This window comes from Notolepis coatsorum (assembly GCF_963971535.1).
Source record: "Notolepis coatsorum genome assembly, chromosome: 14".
In the NCBI taxonomy this organism is placed as follows: Eukaryota; Metazoa; Chordata; class Actinopteri; order Aulopiformes; family Paralepididae; genus Notolepis; species Notolepis coatsorum.
Window position 1 is genome coordinate 37,309,053 of NC_140178.1, and position 22,217 is coordinate 37,331,269.

At 42.3% G+C, this 22,217-nt stretch overlaps 1 protein-coding gene across 1 annotated transcript in view; it reads left to right on the plus strand.

Annotated features, from left to right (window-relative positions):
• fbxl20 (F-box and leucine-rich repeat protein 20) overlaps window positions 1–19,024 on the plus strand; it is a 50,826-nt gene extending 31,802 nt beyond the window's left edge. Inside the window, exons 9-15 of the mRNA XM_084329864.1 lie at window positions 2,172–2,246; window positions 7,688–7,818; window positions 9,615–9,675; window positions 9,775–9,819; window positions 9,949–10,005; window positions 13,113–13,325; window positions 14,993–19,024. Of these exons, the coding sequence (XP_084185990.1) occupies window positions 2,172–2,246; window positions 7,688–7,818; window positions 9,615–9,675; window positions 9,775–9,819; window positions 9,949–10,005; window positions 13,113–13,325; window positions 14,993–15,100 (690 nt within the window). The 3' untranslated portion in view covers window positions 15,101–19,024. The remainder of the gene's footprint in view (window positions 1–2,171; window positions 2,247–7,687; window positions 7,819–9,614; window positions 9,676–9,774; window positions 9,820–9,948; window positions 10,006–13,112; window positions 13,326–14,992) is intronic.
• Window positions 19,025–22,217: the final 3,193 nt, after the last annotated feature.

The window sequence follows — 22,217 nt, forward strand, 5'->3', positions numbered from 1 at the left end:
ATGCATGAAGCGATATAAGAACAGATTTCGTTCTTAACTAGCATTTCCTCTTACTTTGTTCTTACCTGGGATTCAGCAAAGTTTTCTTATTGTTGCTTTTTTCTCAAGCAAGAACAAATTATAAGAGTGGTCGAGAGCACTCTTACCGAAATGAGAAATTCTTACCCCAAAAAAATTCAATTTAAAAAAAAGCCTACCATTGGTTAATTGCCCCCAAATACGACTTTAAAAATACAGAACTTTTCAATAATAATAATAATTATTATTATAACTTATTGCGTGCGTTCTGTCTGAAATGGATTATATATTGCTGTTGGAACAGTTATGCTCTGGCCGCCCAGGCCATTGATTGATTGAAGATTTTATTAACAGATTGCAGAATGGGTACAATACAGTACATTGGTGGCCATTTGGATGAGTCTAAAATCACTGTAGACGGCCAGCATATGTAAACAGACTTGCACAGTCCGTGGGGCTGTTTATAGAGCTAAATCTATACTTTATAGTATTGCTATCTGTCCATTCTCATTGTCGTTTCTGATGATTGATTACCAATAACCGTGTTCATCTCAGTAGCTACATACGCTGATCTGCTGGTTGAGTATCATAACAAGCTCTGATCAGCATGTAATTTACGTGAAGATCTTACCATGAGCCGGTTGGATCCCCCACACCATTTTCCAGTTATCGATCGTCATCTGGTAGATCGATATGTCCATTGGCTGATGATAAATTCCTTTACTGCATCGTGAAATCCGTGATCCAAAACGTATTCCGTGCAACAGGCAATAGCGATCGCTTCAGGTGAGTAGAAAACTACATTGGAAACCCAGAAAAAAAAGACAACTTCTGCCACAGGGAACACTGCATTATCGATACAGCGCCCCTAAGAGGATCTGACCGGTAATGCACTTTTTCGAATTCAAAGAGTAGGGTACATCTGCAGTGCAGCTCGGCGACCTTGAATAGGTTATTAAAATGGAATAAAAGCCAAAACAACCTTGCCACGGAGATATCCGTGGTTGGTCCCTTAAGCATGGATTCGAAACACGGATATATACGTGGCCCGTCCCGAATGTGTTGTTAAGGGGAGGCTGACCAGAGAAAGACTTTCGTCTTGTTTACATCAGGGTCCCCCATTTTCAATTCATAATGACATTTATGACATGCACAACATACAGATATATATCATGACATTTATGACATGACATACAGATATGCAGTACTGTATACGTAGCATAGAACGCATATTTAGAGAGTCTATATCAGTGGTTCCCAAACGTCTGTTTTATGCGGGCCACTAGATTGTTATCAAGAACATTTGCAGACCACCTCGTATGCAAACAGTAAAACATAAATAAATAAACAACTGACTCAAACCCAGTAATACACGAGACCCTCTTCTTGGACCAAGTAGGTTTCGTCGATAATCCAATGTACAGTTACCCCCACCGCCTACCCATCCCCCACCACCCCACCCAACCACCTCCAATGTACAGTTCCCCCCACCCCACCTAACGAACAGAACGGTAAGAACAGATTAGGACTTTAAGAACGGCTTGATGAATGTGGCGATGGCTTTTCTTATTGTTCTCTTAACAGACAGGTAAGCAAGAATATAAGAAAAATAATAAGAGTATTGTTGAATGAGGCCCATTGACCTTAAGCTTGTGCTTAGTGCAAGCAAAACAAAATTCACAATGTTCACTAGGGCTAGAGATATTGTATACAATAATTTGCATATGTTGACTGTGATATCACAAGAGTTACAGAATACAAATATCTAGTAAAAATCAGGCTTGATGAGAAATGTACATTTAAATACCATGTAGACAATCCTGCCAGTAAATTGCTGTCTTGTACAGGAACAAAACCAGCTTCCCAATGATTTGAAGAAAGATAGTCATTGAAGCAGTTTTTCTGTCTTGGATCATAGACATAGAGATCTGATTCATAGAAATGCTGCTTCTTCCACTACCATTCTGCTCTCAGATGTATTACTGGCGATAGATATGATACTCACAGCTGCATATTGTATGATAAAGTTAAAGATAAATTACTAACAAAGTCTTAGTCGACTTAAGACCAAACCCACCTCGCAGGGCGACCTTTGTGCACTGGTGAAATGTGACTTAAAAGACACCTTTTGTGATGATCTCCACCTCTTGCAGCTAGAAGACGAGGCCCTGAAGCACATCGGGGCACATTGTCCAGAACTGGTCACACTGAACCTGCAGACATGCTCAGTAAGTACCAGTTATATTACTGGAACATCATACACACACACAGACACACCTACTTCATACCTCTTAAGTCACAAATGTAATTCTCTAGCTTTGGTTCCATATCCAATTATACTTGTATTTGAATAATACTGTCGTGTTATCATCCAGATATGTTCGGAATGGAATGCCTCCTTGTATACAACATTATGAAACTCCTGAAATACCTTTTGCCATATAAGACGGCGTCGAGGTAACACCTGCTTGACAGGCTGATGCTTGTAAAGTGGGCCATTCCTCTCCCTTGTCACCGTCCTCTGGGGGGGGGGGGGGCTGGCCTGCGTATTGTTGTGCTATCTGCGCGTGAGAGGAGGAGACTATTGTGTGGACTGAGGATATGAGGATATATGTTGTCTAGCCATGTAGCCCACATAGCTAATAGTGTGTGAAGCTGCTCAGGCAACACATTTGTTTCCCTGGCTGGCATCCTCTCCGGCTGCCTCTGCCTCCCAAATGCACCTCCTTCATCAACACCCAAGCACCCCCTCCCTCTCTCCCTCCCTCCTCCTCCTCCTCATCCTCCTCTCCCTCAGGTTCTTCTCCTTTGCCTCTCCCTCATCGTCTCGCACCTCAGAACCTCATCCTTTCATCTTAAGCCAGCCGTTCCTCCTCTTTGTTATCCTGTTGTCCTCTTCTTTTAATCCCCCTCTCTCTTGACTCTCTCTCCTCCCGCCCACGCATTCTTCTCTCCGTCTATGTCCCACATCGTCTTTTCTTCCAAAGTCGAAGTAAATCTGTGGGAGGAGAGAGGATGAAAGAAAACAGACACTATTATGCAATACACATACATAATACACACACAATACTACCCAATACACATACAATACTACATAATAAACACAATACAATACACATACAATAAACACAATACTACACAAACACACAATACTACATAATAAACACAAAATACTACACAATACACACACATTACACACACAATATTACTGAGGGAGATCTGTTCTCAATGTCACTGCAGAAGTGTCACATGGATATACATTATAGGTTGTGGGTTAATTATTGGTGCATCGCAAGCAGTCAATACAGAATGCGTTCATGTAATGGTCCATGTCATTATGTGATTCTTATTGGATGTGGCGACCTAGTGACCTCGGGCCATGTGATGTATTGATATTTATCATCTATCTCTGTTGTCATATGGTGTACACCGTGAAGCTTGATCGACCAGTTTGTTGTCTGAACCTAATGATAGAAATGACTAAAAGAAAATATTGAGTCTGATTTCGCACAAAATTATTTCTGGAATATCAACTGAGAATGTCAATGAAATCAACTTCAGTTTGATACTGTGACATACATCCTGTTACACATGTGCTGTGGCAATGAAAACATAAATTGGACGACCCAGCGTGTGATTTTCGAGATATCGTTATACACTAGTAAGTCAGTGTAGTTTATTTAGTATAGTCACAAAGTGTTTCACACTTTCTTTATAAAATAAAATAAGATATCAATAAGTTTTCAAACCTAAAACAACATTGGATAAATCATAGGCGTCAACTAGGGCTGTCCCCGACTAAGGATTTGTATAGTCTACTTTGATTGACAGAGATTTGCCGATAGTTGGCTGGTAGTCGACTATAAAAAAATCAAATAATAATATATATATATACAGTATATATATTTTTGTATCATTCCATTTGGGCTGTGGGGGTGCTTAATGTCTGAAGGAGTCGACGGAAGGCTTCTTGTCCTCTGCAAAAGCATGCAATTGGTCCACTGATGGATACATCTTGATATTTGTCTGGTCTAGTGTGTTCATTAGACGGGTGAAATCCTCTTTCTGTGCCCGTTTCTTATAGGCAGTTAGCCTCTCTGGTATGCATGCCATTAGCATTAGCCACGCTTCTAGGCCTCTTTGCTTTTGGAAAGAATGATAAAAAAATTATAATAATAATTTAAAAAATTTGTTTTTAATTTTATTTTGCATTTGACTCAGTCGACTACGGCTACTTTCGATGGATTAGTCGACTATTGGACTAACCGGGGTCAGCCGCGTCAACAGAGACTGCAGATCGTTTATCTATAGGAAGAGCGTTTCACAATGTCAGAGCCACAACTCAAAGTCACCATCACCATTTGTCAAGAGTGAGGGACAACCAGTAAGCCCTGGTCAGAAGACCTAAGTGACTGTATGGATGGATCAGGTCACAGATGTACATAGGTGCCTGACCATGCATGAATATATGAAAACAAGTACCTTAAAATGAATCCTAAACTTAAAGGGAAGCCAGTGTAAAGAAGATAGGATGGGTGTGATGATGATGTAAGTTGACTTGCTGGACCTGGTCAATAGCCTTGCAGCAGCGTTCTGGACCATTTGTTGACGGTTCAGGGGCGACTTGCTGAGGCAGGTGAAAAGGGAATTGCACTCTACTATATTGATATTGAGAAGAAAAGAAGCCGTTCTGAATATGTTAGCACTGTCCTCCACTAAATACACTGGGTACAGGGCAGCAGGGGCTCTGAGACTCACAGGCAGACGGCAGGAAGCAGAGAGCCTTCTTGTTACTACTAGCCGAGGAGCTAGTCTCTGTTTCACCTAACACTATTGCTCCGTGATCATAGCCATTCATCTCTAAAGCTAACCACTATTTGTAAAAGCCACAACCACGTTACCATATTTGTAATGTTACCATATTTTAACAGTTGATGCTGCAAAAACGTATCTTCATTGCATGATATTCTCACATATTGAATACTGCTTCACAAACTGGTCATTTGCTGGTGTCACTGTCATGAAACACATCGAACAGCTTTATCATAGAGCCATCAAGGTATTTGCCAGGAAACCATTGGCATACCACCATTGCAATATTTTGAAACAATATAGCTTTTTGAGCTTTGAAAATTTCAAAGTCTTAAAAAGCTCTTGTTTCATCTACAAATGCCTACATGGACTAGCTCCCCCTCCTGTACAGGAATTCATCTACAAAAAAAGAAACACTGGACTCTGCACCAGGTCAGACACCAGAGGTGACTGCATGGTCCAACGTAGACTGACCACGTTTGGCCAAAACGTCCTGTCCATAAAAGGCAGTCAAACATGGAACAGTCTCCCCATTTCCATAAGGGAAAGCACCACCCTTGCTTCTTTTAGAGGGTAACTAAAAAATTTGCTGAAGTCCAACCAGTCATGTGAACACATGTGACATGCTGTTATGTATTTGTAATTTTTTTTACTGTTTTTATGTATTTGTACATTTCTATGAGTCCTGTTTTTATGTTTGGGGACAACGGATGGAAATTAGCCTCGTGCTAAATCCGGCAATTTTTACACTCCACAGTGTTCATAAATTTTGCATTGTCCCGTCCAAATAAACGAATTAAATAAATAAATAAATAAATAATAATGTAAATCATTGTCGTTGTACATATTGTGTTTATAACGTTAGCCCGTTTCGTGAGTGCTATCCGAGGGGGCTACTATCGTATCAACATGCTGCGACGTGTAGCTTGCTAGCCGGCATGAATGCCCGATTTAAAATGGTTCTCTCCTCTTTGTATACCTTTGTCCTCACAAGTATTCTGCCAGGGAACTTATGGACACGACAATAGTAGTAGTTATAAGGTGTTTGAGCTTGTAACGTTAACGTTAGCTAATAGCTATCGTGGTAGCCCCTTTCGTGACTGATGCACCGAGTGCTAGCCGAGGGGCTGCTATCGTATCAACATGCCGCAACGTGTAGCTTGCTAGCCGGCATGAATGCCAGATTTAAAATGGTTCTCTCCTCTTTGTATACCTTTGTCCTCACAAGTATTCTGCCAGTGAACTTATGGACATGACAATAGTAGTAGTTATAAGGTGTTTGAGCTTGTAACGTTAACGTTAGCTAATAGCTATCGTGGTAGCCCCTTTCGTGACTGATGCACCGAGTGCTATCCGAGGGGCTACTATCGTATCAACATGCCGCGACGTGTAGCTTGCTAGCCGGCATGATGCGTGCAGTGCTTTGCCCCACAGGTCTGAGAAGAGGACCTGCACATTTTACTCGTTCCCCAAACTCCTCTACATGCCCGATCTAAAATGGTTCACGACAGTAGCCATAATGCTAATGTTAGCGGGGTAACGTTAGCCAGAGCCATAGCCAGTAGTACTATGACCCGGACGCGTGTAGCCTTTTTACAACGCTTCAGGGTTCCCGTTTTGAGCTCTGATTGGCCGCTGACCTACGCTAGTACGCCCCCCTCGCTATGAGCGTAGCAGGAGGACTGACGCTGAAATCAAACAGCTGTTTCCGCAAAACGGGAACCCGGAAACGCGGACGCGTTGTAAAAAGGCTACGCGCGACCCGCGTGGGCATAAACCACAAGTTGCCTCAAGTGACGTCACGGCCCTGCTAGCGTCTGATAAGCTTTTAGATTTGCTCCGTGCATGTTATTCGTGCATGGACCTTTTTAACCCTTTCTGAGTGGCATTTCCGGCGTCAAATGGAAAAAAAATAATGAAATTAAATACCAATGATGTAAACTACCCATAACTGAAGAGTAGGGTTTAACCTGCAAGTTGGCCTTTAACATCCATTTCCCACATGCAGTCATGCAGAATGACCTATTTAAATGTAGAATCTGTAATGTTGTCAAACGGTGACTTCTAGGCAAAAGAGGATTTCAGTAGACTGGGAGGGGGTTGCTACTGCTGGCCACACCTCAGGCTCTACCAAGAGAGGTCCGGTGAAATTCACAGTATAATAAGTTACTAAACTCCAACCCACACGTCGGACCAAAACAAAAAGGTTAACAAGGCACAATAACAAGTGTGGCTCTTTTGCCTACAGGTCGCTGTTTGACGGCATTACAGATTATACCTTTAGATCTAGTACTTACCAGAGATGTAATACATTTTTTCAAGAAGTAAGTATTCAGCATAATTCTTTTTTTAAAAGCATAAAAAAACGACTAATCTACTAATACTAATAAACTATGAATGGTTCCAAAGTGGTCAGGCCAGCCGAAACCCGTCAAATCTTCCGCCGTCGACTAAAACACACATCTTCAATAATTTTTTTTTAAACTTTACTATTATGCTACTAAGTAATCTACTTTGCCTGTATTACTACCTACTATGCTACTATGTAGTCAAGACTGTAGCACGCAAGTTCAACACTGTTTGAACAATCTTACTTACCTTTTAGCTGTCAGGAGTTGTACCATTCCTGCTGACTTATTGTACAGAAATTGGCTTTGGATAAAAGCGTCAGCTAAATGATTAAATGTAAATGTACTTATTGACCAACAAAGTCTTCCTTGGCTAAGGCCAAGCTGACCGATTCATTGAGGAATCGACTTAAGAAGCAGCAGCCCCAGAATCTTGTGATTTTCTTTTCCTTCCTAAGCCCAGCCGTACAGTGACCCCCCCCCCCCCCTCTCCTCTCCTCTCTGAGCAGCAGATCACAGACGAAGGTCTCATCACGATCTGTCGAGGTTGCCATCGCCTCCAGTCCCTGTGTGTGTCGGGCTGTGCCAACATTACAGACGCCATCCTCCACGCCCTGGGGCAGAACTGCCCCCGCCTCAGGTACCCCTCCGCACGGCCCGGGGGATAGAATGACAGGAGGGTAAAACCGCCTAGACTTGGTTAAATCCTTTTTTCTATGCGTGAAGTAGAGTTTGCGCATTCCCAGCTTTTTTAGTTGACATTTCAAGGTGCTAAGTGGTATTTTGTTATTGGTAAGCTACCTCCTTATACTCCATCATTATTGGAATGGAATTTGGAATTTTGGAACCTATGGACCCCGTTCTGGCTGGTCCTTAACACTTTCAGTGCCAGCAGGGGGCGCACGATTTAGTGCTTGAATGCCCACCATCCACTTCAATGTTAGCGTTAATAACGCCTAATCTATGTTTTAAATTATGGCTATGTGTCTAATCTGCCCGTCGCTTATCAATGACTCGTTTGTGGAAGTGGATTGTTTTTTTATCGGTTCATTTTTGTTTTATAGCATTTTGAAAAGCCCTCGTTTTCAAGGAAAATATAAATATTCCATAATAAACGCCCTGTACTGGAATATTCTAGAATACACAAAAACGTTGTAATTTTTCAGCCTATTTATGAATCGTTTTCAAATAAACGCTAGATTATCGATAGTATATGTGTACGTATGCACGCTATATAGGCGATCTGAAAAATAGATTCTCTGATTTCCTCAAAGCCATCGCCCACACACACACACACACACACACACACACATAGGGCGAACGCTGAGAGCTCAGCGAATACAACTCTGATTATCCCAAGACTTGTAAAATAGATTCCTTACCTCAGATCAGATGTTCTCCAAAAAGATCATTCCAATTCCTGATTGCCATTCCAAAAATCGATCGCTTTTATTGATCCAACGCTGGGTGCTCGAAACACATATTCCACGCTGTTCTGAGGGACCAGAATGACTGCAATCGGCTCGGGTTACATTCCATTTTCATTGAGTCTATTCCAAAAGGGTGCATTACCATCTGGGAGACGATAGGGGGCGCTTTTTTCACATCTGAGCTCCTGATGGGGCTGGTTTCCCAACGAGAGACTCGGTTGATGAAATATGAATTCAGATCGCTAATAAAAAAATAACACGCTAATTGTCGTGGTGGGCATTCAGGGGGCGGGCTGATAACACGTGTTATGTCGTGGTGGGCACTGAAAGAGTTAAGGTCCCCTGAGTTTGATCGGAACAGGGTAAATGTGCATTTTGCTATGATGCCCCTAGCTCATGGAATGAACTCAAACAGTCCTTAAAAGCTTGAGATTCTCCCCTCTGTTGTAGAGTTTAAAACCTTTATCTCCAACCTTTGTCAATAAAGTTATGTCTTATTGTTATGATTTGATATGCCGTGTGATTTGATATGCTTTTTTTTTTGTGCCAATTTCTGTATGTACACTCGACATGACTGTAAATTATGGAAACCTCAGTTGCCTTTCAAGTTTAAATTAAGGTCTGAAATTAAATAGTAAATAGCATCATACTGACTCAAGTTATATGAATGAAAATATGGTATTTTATGGAATAAAACAATATAGTACCATTATTAATATAACTACACCTACTTTCACATTTTCATCCATCGTGGGTTTCCTAGATCGAGACCAGGTCTAGGCACAGACCAGGTCTAGGCACAGATCTAGTCCTACTGTAAAATTACTTGACGCCGGGTGATTTTATCGAAACATGTTAATTAAATGAGGACGAGACGTCATTTAGATGGAAGAGCTGTGTTGTGACACAGTTATCTTGATATGATAATCCAGACACCATCCACCCCCTCAGTGTACCAACACAAGTGATGGTCATAATGACTCATCACTCCTCTCTCCTCTTTCAGAATATTAGAAGTGGCTCGCTGCTCCCAGCTCACAGACGTGGGCTTCACTACGTTAGCGAGGGTGAGTGTATTCAAAGTAGCTACCCCCCCCGGAGTCTTTCTCTCACACACACATACAGCGTCAGATAATAATGTCATTCTTCTTCGCATCCACTTGCAGAATTGTCATGAGCTTGAGAAGATGGACCTAGAAGAATGTGTCCAGGTGAGTTCACCCGCTAGACCGCAGTACGCATCACAATAACAACCGAATGACCTGTACAGAACTATGAGGGGAAAACTCCTCGTAAACTCTTCATAATGGCGTTGTTTTTCTTTCTCTCTTTCACGTCAGATCACAGACGGCACGCTCATCCAGTTGTCCATCCACTGTCCTCGTTTGCAAGTCCTGGTGAGCGCTAGTTGTGCATTCCAGCGACTTCGGGGTTCCTGAGAAGCGCTTTATAAATACAATGAATTATTATTATTATTATTGCTGTTTTTTGACCACGCAGGCCCATGTTTCTAATGATGTTGCGGCCTTCTCGTTACACAGGAAGACCACCATTTTACGACTGATTAATTATAATTGCTCTAAATATAATTTCTGGTGTCGTGGCTGACCGACCTTCCTGTGGAGGCCCACCGCAGTAGAAAACATGCAGGGGGAAACACTGTTAGGCATAGTAACGGTACAGTGATGGAGCTCCTCTCTTCCTCTTGCGCTGGAGAACTAACGGCTGCAGAATTTGAAAATTGTTAGGAAGGTCTGACCCTTAACCACTAAGGTCGGGATCCACAAAGGGTTTGCACGGATTTTCCCGATGCAAAGCCGGTGCATATCGCTCTCAAAGGACGCGCAGCGGGTGAAATGAGGTTGCTCATGCATTCCGTCAGCATTGCGTCGCGCATATTTAAAAGAGGTCATATGGGCCTCTTCACAGGTGATCATGGCAGCAGTAATTAGGCTTGTTTGAGATTAATTTCGGCTCGCCTCGAAAACTAGCGAGAGTAGACGATTGCAGCCGGGGGAGAAGTCAGAAAGTCGAACACTTCAGAGATGACAACAAGCCTCGCCTAGTCTCGCATGGCAGATATCGCGTTCACGTTCCCACACACACGCATGCACCTGGTCAGCTCATTATAATGCGAGGGCCGAAGCGCTTTGCGACGGATCAAAATTAGATTAGATTCAAATGTATTGTCATCACACGGCACACTATATACCTATAGTGGAATATACCGTACTTTATTACTATTCCATTATACCATCATCTTGTTAGTTGCTCGCTCCTGCCCACAACACACGCACGCACACACGCACTCACACACTGCTGAATAATTCTGTTTTGCATCAATATATATATATACTGTATATTGAGGCAAAACAGAATTATATATTGAGGCAAAACAGAATTATTCAGCAGATGCTTTATCATGTAAGATGTGTGCAACGAGATATAGCCTATATTATAATTTCGGCTAATTATAATTTCGAGAGCGAACTGATAATCTTTGGCCAGCTAATTATCCTTTGGATTTTATGTGGGGTGTATATGAGAACAGGTAGAAATACTATAACACTCACTCATTCACACAAATTGATGTGAATCAAGTCTTCATTTATTATCATCTGGAGTCGCACAAAGTACTATACATACAAGCGGTAATGCTCAGATTGCTCATTGAGTCATGACTATAAATGCTAAATGTAATTGTCGTATTTATTATCATTATAATTATTTAATTCCGATGATAGAAACAGTCCGTCTGTAGAATCGACTTGAAGCAATCACCAACTATTTGTTCAGGGGGGTTGATATTGTTATTTTGATATAAACTCCATTGCAGAGATGGTTATTAAGACAGCATTTATGAGGAATATGTAAAATGTGTCTGTCTGTTCATGAAGTTTATCTTGGAATAATGATGGATAGGATAACGTTATTTGAAGAAGCTCTTGGTACCCAAACTCCTGTATCCATTAATAATAATTAAATATAGCACAATAGAATAAATAGCACTATATTATATTGTGCTACATTTAATTTAGTTTCTATCCCATTTAATATATATTCAATCTCTTTATTAAGTTGTAAAGCCCTGGCCTATATTTGATTTCATAATTATATTATATTCTAGTGAAGGAGAAGAGTTATCTTTAATTTAATAATAATAACTTCATAATAATAATGACGTTGCATTACTGCTGATCAGCACGCCTATCAGAAATAAATTTTTACTGTATTGATCATCTCAGAACCTTAAGCATTTGAAATTACCTTTAGTGCTTAGCCTTATTTCTAAATCACGTGTTGCGAAGGCTATCGGCATGTGGCTTTATATTTCTCGAACAAGTTAGATACTGTTCATAAGATCTATTTTCTTTAGTATTTCGTTCATTTCGTATTGTATTTCCTCTACTTCGTAATGTATAGAGCTTGCTTAATTTGTATTTAAGCACACACACACTAGGGTGACCAGATGCAAAATGTCCAAAAGCAGGACAACAGTAAGATTTTGGTGGGACAAAGTGGGACAGATAGATAATGTAAATCTTTTAATTAGAATAACTGGTCTTCACCGAATAGATAAAGGTTAAATACAAAATTATATATCTCTACATTCGTCTTGGCACTGGCAGCCGGCGTGTGTGTCTTCAGAACCATGGAAAGCACCTGGGACCATTGGGGTTTTTAATTCACTCAAACAACGCTCCACTGAGGAAGGTGCAAGCACATCCATAACTATGGATGTAGCTTTTGTACGACCACACGATATTTTTTTGCAATCTCGAGTCTGGCCAAATGACAGGAGCTAGCTTGCTACCACAGTTGGCTGACCTGTATGAATGTTGTACAGTGTGATAGACGCTTGTTATCTCAGCTGCAGTGACTGTCCGTCTGGCTATCATTTTTGGGTTTAAGCAGAAACGGCATGTGTCGTTTGCCATTCTTGGTTGTAACTGCAGGTTCGTTTCTTTTTACTGTTTTCCATCTTGATTTCTAGTTCGCTTGTAATGTTGTTTCTTTTTTGTTTTTACAGCGCGCTAAACGTTGACAGCGTGCTACATTTTGACACACACATTTCTGCAAACAGCGCTGTCAGGAGTGCAGACTGCTCGCGAGCCACACATATTGGGCATGTGTGCTGGTATCTCATTGCGCAATGTCCTTTAGTGGATAGCTCGCAAAGACGGAGCAGAATCCGCAGATGCAATTAGCTTCGCGCAATCCATTCTTTGTGGAGCCCGCCCTAAGTGTGTCTGACTCTTAACCACCAAAACCTGCAGCCTATAACGTATATATTTTTATCAATAGGTCATACGGACCCTCATCTGCACCTTGTTTATACTATTTAATGTATTTTATATCTCGTATTTTATATTCAGATCTAATTGTATTGCCTTGTTTTTCTACTATTACCCTGCCCATACCTGTACATACTGTACCTCCCCTCCCCCATGCTGAATTTCCCCAAGGGGATCAATCGAGGAATATTTGTTCTCGTCTCTTGTAGAGTCTGTCTCACTGTGAGTTGATCACGGACGACGGCATCCGACACCTGGGCAGCGGCCCCTGCGCCCACGACCGTCTGGAGGTGATGGAGTTGGACAACTGCCCCCTGATCACAGACGCCTCGCTAGAGCACCTGAAGAGCTGCCACAGCCTCGACCGCATCGAGCTCTACGACTGCCAGCAGATCACCCGCGCCGGCATCAAGAGACTAAGGGTGAGTCGACCGGCCACGTTAGTACCATCCTCTGAGATCTGAGCGCTCTCACCCACTGAGCTACACGGGACCATTGAGTTGAGTTGTGTGCGGGATAATACTGCCATTGGCAGTGAGTGAGTATTGTTTTATATGCAGTACATACATTTTTCATTCAACCTTTTTATTTAGTTCTCTGGAAATACACGGGAGAGTGGGCCCACCTTTTCAGTGATGCTGAGATTCCATTAGATCTTTAGATTATATACAAATGTACTGTCATTATACAGCACAAGTACGGTACAAGAAAAAGTGGTTTGGAATCCAACAAGAGTGCAAATGTAACGGTAAAGTGCAATAGTAATATACTGTACAGGTGATTAAACTATTAAAATATAGTGCTAATCAAATGTATGTACAGTTGTAGTATTAATGTGTACAGTGATACAGGTATAAAGACATTGGTAGTAAGTCTTACTGGCTGGCAGCGTAACTAGTAAGTCTGTAGTATGGCAATAATGAAACTTAATCTATTATTATAAAAACAATAGAAATTAGGGAACAATAAAAATGTTATTTAAAAACAAGCGGAACACACAAAAACTTTAAAAATAATAACAGAGAAATCTGTTGCATAATGAAGCAGGGAGGGGCAAGTCCGGCTGTTCGGAGATGAAATAATATTAAATATATGAAAATGTTTTTGCATTCAAGTAATTTTTTGTTAGGCTACCGGGAGCTTGGTGCGTCTTGGGCAAGAGCGTGGAATGCGCGAGAATTTAAATTGGCACGCAAGTGCTGCAAGTGCTTTTTTGCTAGTATGATTGTGAAATTGGTATAATATTTTGCTCCAAGTGGTCTTAAAAAGTCTTAAATTTAACTTGTTGAAACCTGCAGATGAAACCCTGTATGATGTAACTCTTCATAAATCTATTTGTATACATATACAGTCAAAATGTCTTTTGAAAAATGTATAATCTCTTAATAATGAATAAACGTGGTAGGGGTGGAGCTGGACTCTCTAGCGGTGGTGGCGTGGAGAGGAGGAGCCTTGCTAAGCTCCATGCCATCAGGGACAACCCCTCCCACCCACTATACACAGACTTGGCTCACAGGAGGAGCATGTTCAGTGCTAGACTAACACTCCCAAAATGTAGCACTGAACGGCACAGGAAGTCCTTCATTCAGACAGCCATCAGACTTTACAATGCATCACTGTGCCTCACTGAGCACAGAGTGACAGTTACCATCTTCCTGGACTTTTACTTTTAAAACAACATTGTCAATATTACACTTACAGTACACTTAATGTAGATCTCTGTATTTTTTACTGAATATTTATATTAGAATGTACATACATTACATAGGAAATGTGAATCCCGGGCCGTATTTTATTTTATTATTATTATTTTATTGTTAGGCTTATTTTATTCTTTATTCTTAGGCAATTTTTTGTTGTTGTTCTTATGCTTGATTTGTTTTGTCTACCTAAATGTTTACTGTGAGTGATTTGTAGTGCCAAATTTCCCTCTGGATGATTAAAGTATTTCTATTCTATTCTATTCTACTCTCCAGTCCCCATGGTTTGGCGACCCGCTTTATGTTTACATTTGGATTTCACATTGCACCTTTTTGTTTTACCACATTGAAATTCTCTGTCTCCCCCTCTCTCTCCTCTCTCCCTACAGACTCATCTGCCTAACATCAAAGTGCATGCGTACTTCGCGCCCGTCACTCCGCCCCCCTCGGTCGGGGGCAGCCGCCAGAGGTTTTGTCGCTGCTGCGTTCTGCTATGATGTAAAGACAACACCCCCCCCACACACACACACGCACACCCCGTGGCCAATGGCCTGACCCCTGCCAACCCTGCCCTGCTGCCCCTCCCTCCAGCCCCCCCGGTCCCCGGTAGAGAGAGAGAGTGAGAGAGTACATGCTGGTGTGGTGTGTCCCCTTCGGAGCTGCAGAGAGAAAGGGAGAGAGAGAGGGAGACAACCATCGCCACAGGGTCTTGGACAACCTTACCAACAACATTCCCAAACCCACTCACGACAGCCTTTTTACACCATCTGAGATGCGGAAACACACACATCCAAACACACACACACACGTGCGCAAACCCACGCATGCACACACACACACACACACAGACCACCATAGAAGAATGTCAGTACATTCCTTGCTGTGTCCCCAGGCCTACGTTCTATAGACAAACCAGCATTACACAGGAGCGGTTACATAATAACTCAATCTTATCATCATGGTTTCAGGATTAACCCTTTCACTACCACACTACAGAAGGTTAACCTTTCACTACCACCTGTAGTGTGGTAGTGAAATGGTTAACCTTCTGTAGTGTGGTTGTGAAAGGGTTAACCCTTTGTCGTGTGGCAGTGAAAGGGTTAACCTTCTGTATTGTTGCAGTGAAAGGGTTAACCCTGTGGTAGTGAAAGTGGTAAGGCCCCTCCATTGGACGGAGTACAGGATACAAAATCTCTTGTTTATAGAATTCCGATTCAAAAGTGGAGAGGTTTTCACATCAAAGACAAAGGATATTGAACAGGCGGGGGGGAAATTACATGGATCCCTGACGTTGAAGGTGACTTCTAAGCTACCTCCAGACAGAACTGCACTCCCTATAGCCCTTTATTAGACTGCCCTCACCAAATAGCTGTAACTTATTATGAAAAGGACAGTCGTAAGGTCATACACAGCCATATACTGCCTAACCCCAACCCGCCACACCTGCACACGCACATATACACACACACACATAAAAACGTGCACATACACCTGTGGGATATGAAAACGTTGACTCGCAGTCCTTTGCACTGACTGTAACATAACGGTGAGACACTTTAGGAAAGAAAATGACGACTGCCTCTGGATATTACAGACACTACACCAGTACACATACGTACTGTATGTACATGAATACACACATACATACTTATACATGCATACAGCGAGCTCACTTCCCCTACACCCTTGCCTCTCTCTGTTACAATCACAAGCTTCGTTGTACTTGAGAAAAAAAACAAAAAGACAAAGTTGAATATTTTTCTAAAAATGGACACCAATTGAGAGTTACAAGTTGGGGACCTGATGCCAAATGCATGTAACAACTCTAGTTTTTTAAAAATCGAATTGTACATATGTAAGGACCGTGGGAATCCGAGCGCCGAAGCCAGCGAAATCACACCGCAGACCAGTGTGAAGGAGAGATTATTATTATCAGTGGGTCTCCCAGTGGAACTATGGTGAACCACTGTTGTGCACACACACACGCTCGCTCTCACACACACACACACACACACACACACGCTTGTCTGATAAGTGTGTATATGTGTGAGAAAATGTGCCGGGGGTGGGGGGAGCTTAGGCATGCAGTCCGAACATTAAGTCAGCGCCACCGTCTGGATTTGGACTGAACTGAACTGAAGCTGGCGCCCCTGAAAACTCATTTCAACAACAGGAAGAGAAAAAAAAATAGAATGGATGCTCTATTTGATAAAAGAAAAAAAAAAGTTGGACATCATGACACAAAGTTTGTGCTGTCAGACCAGGATCATGGAAAGAAAAAGCCAACTGAAAAAAAAAAAACAATCACAAGTATCTATTTTCAGTTAGTTCTGTTTTCATTTCAGTCGCTATTGTTTTTGCATTCGGTGACGGTTCTGACGTCGATGGAACTGGTGAACCACGCGTTGGGGCGAGAGAAGATGTTTTGTTGGGTGTTTTCTTTGAGCGGAGCAACGCTCAAACGCTCGATGTCCCCTCAGCTCCCACAAGGCCTTGCGGGGGGGGGCAATGGGCTAGAGACACCCCTGCCACCCGTGCCCTCCTCTTGTCTGTCTGGGAACCGGTGACGCGGGGAGGAAGGAGCCCGGACTAGACGAGAGGAGGACGGCGTCAACTGAATCTCCAGCGGAAGCGAGAGCACAATTCTGGCCTGCTGACGGAACACGTTGGAGGGACATGTCGGACGGATGGAGGGCTATAATGAACTTGGGCCCCCCAGCCCACACTCTCACTATGAAGTATTCAAGCCTTTTCTTACGGATGGTCCTCTCCTGCACTCGTACCTGCTTTATTCTGTGTCTATCCCTGTTCTTGTCTGTCATTTTATTTTTTATGATCGTGTCTTTTATGTCTTCTGTTTCAACGCGGAGTTCAACCCTGCACATCTCTGCCCCACTTCCCTCTTCTCACGTCTGGTGTGGTGTGGTGGTTTTGGGTGGGCCTGTTTTCTGTATTTGAAGTTATGAGTTCAGTGTCTCCACCCTCCTCTCTCTCTCTCGGTTGAGTTTGAGCCCTCTTCCAGTCTTTGTTTTTGATTTTGGTCTTCTTTATGCAGTTTGTGTTTATTAAGAGTTCTTGTTACTTAAATGTCCAGAGCGTAGCCTTCGTTGCAGGGGGGTGGTATCAGAGCCAGTGCAATTGTAATAAATGTTAAACGTGAGTTGGGAGTTCAGGAGGATGAGATGATGATTGGTAGTATGTATGACGTACAACATGATATATATATTGAATGTGTTTCCAGCGAGGAGTCGTCAGGGGGGATGGGCTTACAGGGCATGCGTGGTGTGTGCCGGCATAGCAGAATCAGATTCCTTCTCCTTGTGTGGTTTCCCTTAACTTATTATGCCCTCCCCCTCCCCCCATATACCATAACACACGCTCTCCAACACGTTAAACAAAGTGAGAAGTATGGAATGTTTATAACTCTCAAAACGACCACCCCTCCCCTTCCCGTTCCAAGACATAAGCCTACAGGCAAAACGTTGAATGATGATTCTATTCAGTTTTTCTTTTTTTTGCGCAATTTGACAGGGAGGGCAGGATAATACAAACTGAGATGAATCCAGCGTAATCCAGTCTGATCTGTTTGGTTTGAATGGGGGGGGGGGGGGGGGATTAGGGAACAACCAGGAGCCAAAATGGCGGAGATGTGTAATATACTCAGCCCTCTGTGTGGAAACTGTCGCTCTGTCTGGGGATAGTGAGTTACCTAGAGGAAAAGTGAAAGGTCATAGAGGAGTTAGTGTATGAGCCTGGATTGTAGCACCTGCTTGCCCTCTTCATATGCTGTATGTGACGTATGCTGACTCACCAGGGACACATAAATGCACACACACACTCTTCAAACTGTATACACATAGTGGCTGAGAGACATGCTTTTTTAGCAGTTGTCACTGTCATGGTCTTCTATTTCAGAAAATGGAGTTGGATAATCCAGCTCCTGCTGATCCCACAGACACTGCAGACGCAGGAGAACTGTCTCTCAAGCAGTCTCTCTTCTCAGTAACAGAAATTACACTACAGAGAAATATATATATATATATATATATATATACCGGGGGGTCGTTTTGTCTCTCGGTGAGTGTATAACGGTGCAAAAATAGTTACTAGTCTTGTGTCCTTGGGTCTGAGCTTCTACCAGTTTACATGGAGGATAGGAGCCGGTAAAGGCAACTCATTTGGTCCCATACACTGGAGCAGGGCAAGAGGTCAATCTACAAGTGTGTTCTTTGGTAGATCTTTGACACCTGAGGAATTGCTAAATACAATTTTGACAATGACTGTAGTTCATATAATTACTGTAAATCTTTTCCTTTCTTTTCTTTTTTTTTCTTTTTTTTTTTTCTTTTTTTTTTTTTTTACAATTAACCAATATAAATGAATATGTACGTATGAATAAATATATACCTATATTATTAAGATTATGTCTGTTGCTCCTCTGTGATGTGAGTTTGTTGTGCGTTGGTGACTTATCTCAGAACCTGCCCTCTTCTTGATCCTCGCGTCGGGATTCATGATTGGAGGGTTGAGAAAAGAGGGCAGGGTTTGAGATGGGTAAATTCCAGTGGTGAGAACTGGACCTAATGTTTTCAGTCTTGGTTATTGAACTACCTTACTAGAGCAGTAGAGGGCAGCAATAGACAAGTACATCTAATGGACCATGTGGTGGCAGAATCCAGAATGTAAAGAAATTGTTACAAATATAATTGATTCACTGTTTTTAGGGTAGAATATGCTAATCTAGACAGACATTTCTATATTTAGCTTTCTGGAGTGTGTGTGTTCCCTTGTTTTCCTATCCTTGTGTGTATGTTGATTCATGGCTCCACATATGTATGTCCAGGTGTTTGTGATGCTGGATCATTATCCCAGTGGGACAAACGGCATGTCTGGTTCTCTGACATCACCGTGGTCTGGTCCTCTGACATCACTGTGGTCTGGTCCTCTGACATCACTGTGGTCTGGTCCTCTGACATCACTGTGGTCTGGTCCTCTGACATCACCGTGGTCTGGTCCTCTGACATCACTGTGGTCTGGTCCTCTGACATCACTGTGGTCTGGTCCTCTGACATCACTGTGGTCTGGTCCTCTGACATCACCTTGGTCTGGTCCTCTGACATCACTGTGGTCTGGTCCTCTGACATCACTGTGGTCTGGTCCTCTGACATCACCGTGGTCTGGTCCTCTGTCAGCACCATGTTGACCAGTGTCTTTGGCTGCAATCTGACTTGTGTCTCTGGACACATGGGAGCCATTTTTGTTCCATTATGTTATCTCTCTCATCGCCCCGTGCAATTCTAGATATTATGTTATCTCTCTCATCGCCCTGTGCAATTCTAGATATTATGTTATCTCTCTCATCGCCCTGTGCAATTCTAGATATTATGTTATCTCTCTCATCGCCCTGTGCAATTCTAGATATTATGTTATCTCTCTCATCGCCCTGTGCAATTCTAGATATCATGTTATCTCTCTCATCGCCCTGTGCAATTCTAGATATTATGTTATCTCTCATCTGTGCAGCTCTAAACATGTTATCTCATCGCCCTGTGTAATTCTAGATATGTTATCTCTCATCTGTGCAGCTCTAAACATTGTTATCTCTCATCGCCCTGTGTAATTCTAGACATTATGTTATCTCATCTGTGCAGCTCTAAACATTGTTATCTCTCATCGCCCTGTGTAATTCTAGATATTATGTTATCTCTCATCTGTGCAGCTCTAATCATGTCATCTGTGCAGCTCTACTCTAGACATTATGTTATCTCTCATCTCTGCTGCTCTAGACATTATGTTCTCATCTGCAGCTCTAAACATTATATTATCTTTAGCTGACTTACAGGTGTAGATCTGCTGGTGAGTGAGTGGCAAGATTGGGGAGATTTAAGATCCAATGCATACTGTGTGTGTGTGTGTTAGATAAACTGTTAGATGACACAATTGTGTTTGTGTCATCTAACCTTGGACAGATGGTATTTTTTTCTGTCTTTTCGCAGTAAACCTGCACTCAAGTGGAAAACGTTATAGGAACATCTTACTAATATTGAGGTATACATCATCCCCCTTTCCCATAATTCATGCCTCAAGGCTCAAAGGAATTTACCTATCTCAAGCCCCACCCTCTTTTCTTGAGCCTCAATCACAATGGGAGCGACAGTTGTCATTGGAGGATCAGGAAAAGAGGAGGTCAATTGTGTTTTCACCTACGATGAATTGAAAATGGGGGACCCTGATGTAAACAAGACGAAAGTCTTTCTCTGGTCTGCATCCCCTTAAGAATTGTATGTATTGAGCTGTACTGTACTGTACCCATTCTGCAATCTGTTAATAAAGTTTTCAATCAATCAAGTCAACAGCCCCATGATCGATCGATCCCTGGATCACTTGAGAAGTTGAAGAAGCCATGTTTTTGTACTATGTCTGCTCCCGTTTAATTGAGTGGATAATGTTCCTTTTCTCCACTCGACTCAATATTCAATATTGTTATGTAGCTGGTACTGCAGAGGTGTTGGAGAGAGAGAGGAATCATTATTTGAATGTGATTACCGAGGCTGGCATAAGAAATAAATGTCACCTCTCTCTCTCTCTCCATCTCCCTCTCTGCTCCACCAGAACCCCCCTCAAAGGCATTGTGACAGGTTTAAACCAACTTTGATGTTGGGCTGATGAGAAATAATTCATTGCCTGCAGTGAAACACTTGATCCTATTCGTTGTGTGGCTCCCCCTGAAGATGAGAGCGCACGCTGCCGTGGCTGCAGGATCATCACTCATCACACATTTGACGCCTCCCGCCTGCCTCTGCTCTCCTCTCACCCTCAGCCGCGTGTCGATTGTTAGTAGCCACGTTGCTCATAGTTTTAACCTTTTATATATGCCTTTGTGTGTTTTATCCCTTTTTTGTATGTTTTTATGCCTTTTTTATTTTATTGCCTATGTTTTTAAAGCCTGTTTTACCCTGTAGCACTTTGAGATTTGGTTCCAAATGTAAAGTGCACTCCAAATTAAATTTATTATTATTATTATTATTATTGTGTGTCCACACAACCCCTGTGCCCTTTCCTCCTCTCTGCAGGGTGCTACAGTATGTGTTGCTTCAGAAAGGGAGGAATACCCGATACAAAATCCACACAAGTGGGCTAATAAAGAACTGGGTGCACTGCTGGGATATAAGCCTGCAATTGCACCCAGAGGTGCCACGCCTAGCTCTAGCCTCCAAGCAATTGTCTTGTAAACGTGCTTGTGTCATGCCCTATAGTTGTAGGGCTGGGCGATTAATTGACTTTCAATTGCAATTATGATTTTGGCTTCCCATGACCATAACTATCCCATATATCAGGTCTGGACCGAGCCTCAAGAGATGTTGAGTCACATTTGTGAGAAGGAAACGTTGCCTCACTGACGTGTTGTCTATTAGTGCAAGGTTGATTTTGGATGCTTGCAGACATGTGAGAGAATTCATGGGGGATGGCTTGAAGTGGTGAGATATGTGGACACCTATGAGTGCTGAGAGACAGCCAATCAGGTACCAGCAATGGTCTGAGTATAGGGCTGGATGATTAATTGAGTTTCAATTTCAATTACGATTTTGGCAAGACAAACTGATTATTGTCCCG